General features: G+C 43.6%; 1 protein-coding gene across 1 annotated transcript; it reads left to right on the top strand.

Moving 5' to 3' along the window:
* The first annotated feature begins 280 nt into the window (after positions 1–280).
* Positions 281–1,992, top strand: LOC108105652 (intraflagellar transport protein 46 homolog). Its single transcript, XM_017212340.2, has 2 exons — positions 281–710; positions 902–1,992. The coding sequence occupies exons 1-2, from the start codon at positions 504–506 to the stop codon at positions 1,946–1,948; spliced, it is 1,254 nt and encodes a 417-aa protein (XP_017067829.2). The 5' UTR covers positions 281–503; the 3' UTR covers positions 1,949–1,992.
* Positions 1,993–2,209: the final 217 nt, after the last annotated feature.

Here is a 2,209-nt window from a genome sequence, read left to right as displayed (position 1 = left end):
AAATATTAAACAATTTTAATTAAACATTTAATAAGTCCCCTGTCAGTTGTTAATAGATTTCCCTTTTTAATTAATTTTTAATAGAAACTCTTCTTAGGCAAACTATTTTAATCCGTTTTTTTTGACTCAATTAAATAATATTTTTGCAGTGCATTGTACTGGGTTGCGTTGTCAAGACGACGACATCGACATCAACACCGGTATTGGCCATAGCAATTGACAACTTTCCAGCAGGTAAGCAAGTAAAAGCAGCCAAAACAAAACGGAAAATACTGAAAAACCCGAATATTTTGTAATAAAGAAAACTCCGAGCTGAAGGAAGGAAATAAGGACAAGAACCGAGCACCTGTAAAAGGAGCGGAAAATTGCAAGACAAGTGTTGTGCGGATTTTCACGGAAAACCAGGAAGTGGGCAGAAAAACAGTGAAAGAAAACTGAATAGCTTGACAGGACTCGCAGCTGGAGAGCTATTTGAATCTGAATCCGGGTTCTTGCAGCTGGCCATGGCCATGAATTTCTACGACGAAGAGATCACAATCGGCGGACCCGACTCCAAGCATCTGAGCAGTGTTCAAATGGAGCCGCGAAATGGAGGTCCGAGCGTTGGCAGAGGTGGTGGCCCGGGGGGACGAGAGGTGGGCGGAGAAGGAGCGACAGAAGGAGCCACTGGAGGTGTACAAAGAGCAGCCGCCGGAAGGCAACGTCGAATGGTGAGTGGTAAAGAATTTTATCGGTAAATTCCGTAAATGAAAAAGATGCATTTAACATGGGAACAGTTCCAGGGAAAGGCTTTAAAGAAAAAGAAAAATTCTTATTTATTTAAATTTTCCCGTGTATAATCTAAAAAATTAGCAGCATTTACTAGTTAAAGTCAGATTAAAATCTTTTCTTTTCCAACCAGCAATTCCAAAGTAACTCCACAGATGACGATGGCCTGCTGCAGGACATTATTGATCATGATGACGAAGCGGAGGACAGCGATGATGACGATGATAGCGAGATGCAGTTACCTCATGGAATGACCATGGGTGTGGGAATGACAGGTCTGGTGCCCGGACCACATACCCACAAGCGACCCGGAAGCAATCGAAGTTCCAAGCAGCCGCCAGATGACAATATGAGCTCGGGCAGCGAAGAGGCAGGAATGGGTTCAGGGGGTGCAAGAGGTGGAACCAAGTTGCCACACCATAAGTTAACCCTGCCCATGAGGAGCAGTGCTGGAAGGTCCGAGCGACCGGAAGAACAATCGTTTAATTTGAGCCCAGATAAATGGGAGGAACTATCATTGCCTGGGGAACTCAAGGAATTATTCCCATATATCGTGAAATACACCCCACAAACGATCGATACCCCTTTTCATCTGCAACCGTTTATTCCGGAGTTTGTGCCCGCTGTGGGTGATGTGGATGCCCTTTTAAAAGTTCAAGCTCCTCCACTTTTGCAGCCTCAACGCCAAAAGGAGTTAAATGATCACCTCGAGAAATTGGGTTTATGGTTGCTCGACGAACCCTCTGGTACCCAAAGTGAGCCCAGTCTCCTGAATATGAAACTACGGTCGGTACTAAGTGGAAGCATGGGCCGTAATCCCCGCCATTCCTCCTCCGCTTCTCTTATTCCCACCGCTCGATCAGCCAAGGATATAGATAAATGGATCTCTGAGGTGGAACAGGTACATATGACTCAGTCTATGTACGATGCTCAACCCAGAAAGGATATTGATGCGCTCTTGGAGGATTGGCCACGATCTTTTGGCGATGATGAGACAAAGAATGTCTTAGATGAGGCCTACAGAAACTGTCTGCAGCAGAATATATCCCTAGTGGACTACGTGAAAGTTCTTTGTGAGAGATTTGGAGTGGATGGTCCTATGGAGTCACAGGCGGACTACATTCATAATGTCCAGACACTTTTCGCTCTCTATTTGGCCGCCAGTCAGGCATGGGAGTAGGCAGCGGAATATAAAAAACAATATTATATGGAATACTTATATGAATTATCGGGATATATATAATATTTTCTATAAATAAATGTGTATCAATATCAAAACCAACATACACCAAACATATAATTTTACCTTGCTATATTCTTAAAATGTTAATTCATAAATCAAAGTTTATTTCTCAGTGCATCGGCTGGTACTGGTCTCACTAATAACGCTAATGGCTTCGATTAAGTGACAGCCAGACGGCGTTTGTTTGCCCCTCTCGAT

The sequence above is a fragment of the Drosophila eugracilis genome, unplaced genomic scaffold (assembly GCF_018153835.1).
Source record: "Drosophila eugracilis isolate 14026-0451.02 unplaced genomic scaffold, ASM1815383v1 contig_1197, whole genome shotgun sequence".
Taxonomy (NCBI): domain Eukaryota; kingdom Metazoa; phylum Arthropoda; class Insecta; order Diptera; family Drosophilidae; genus Drosophila; species Drosophila eugracilis.
Note: the sequence above shows the minus strand (reverse complement) of the source record. Positions and strands in the feature narration are given on the sequence as shown.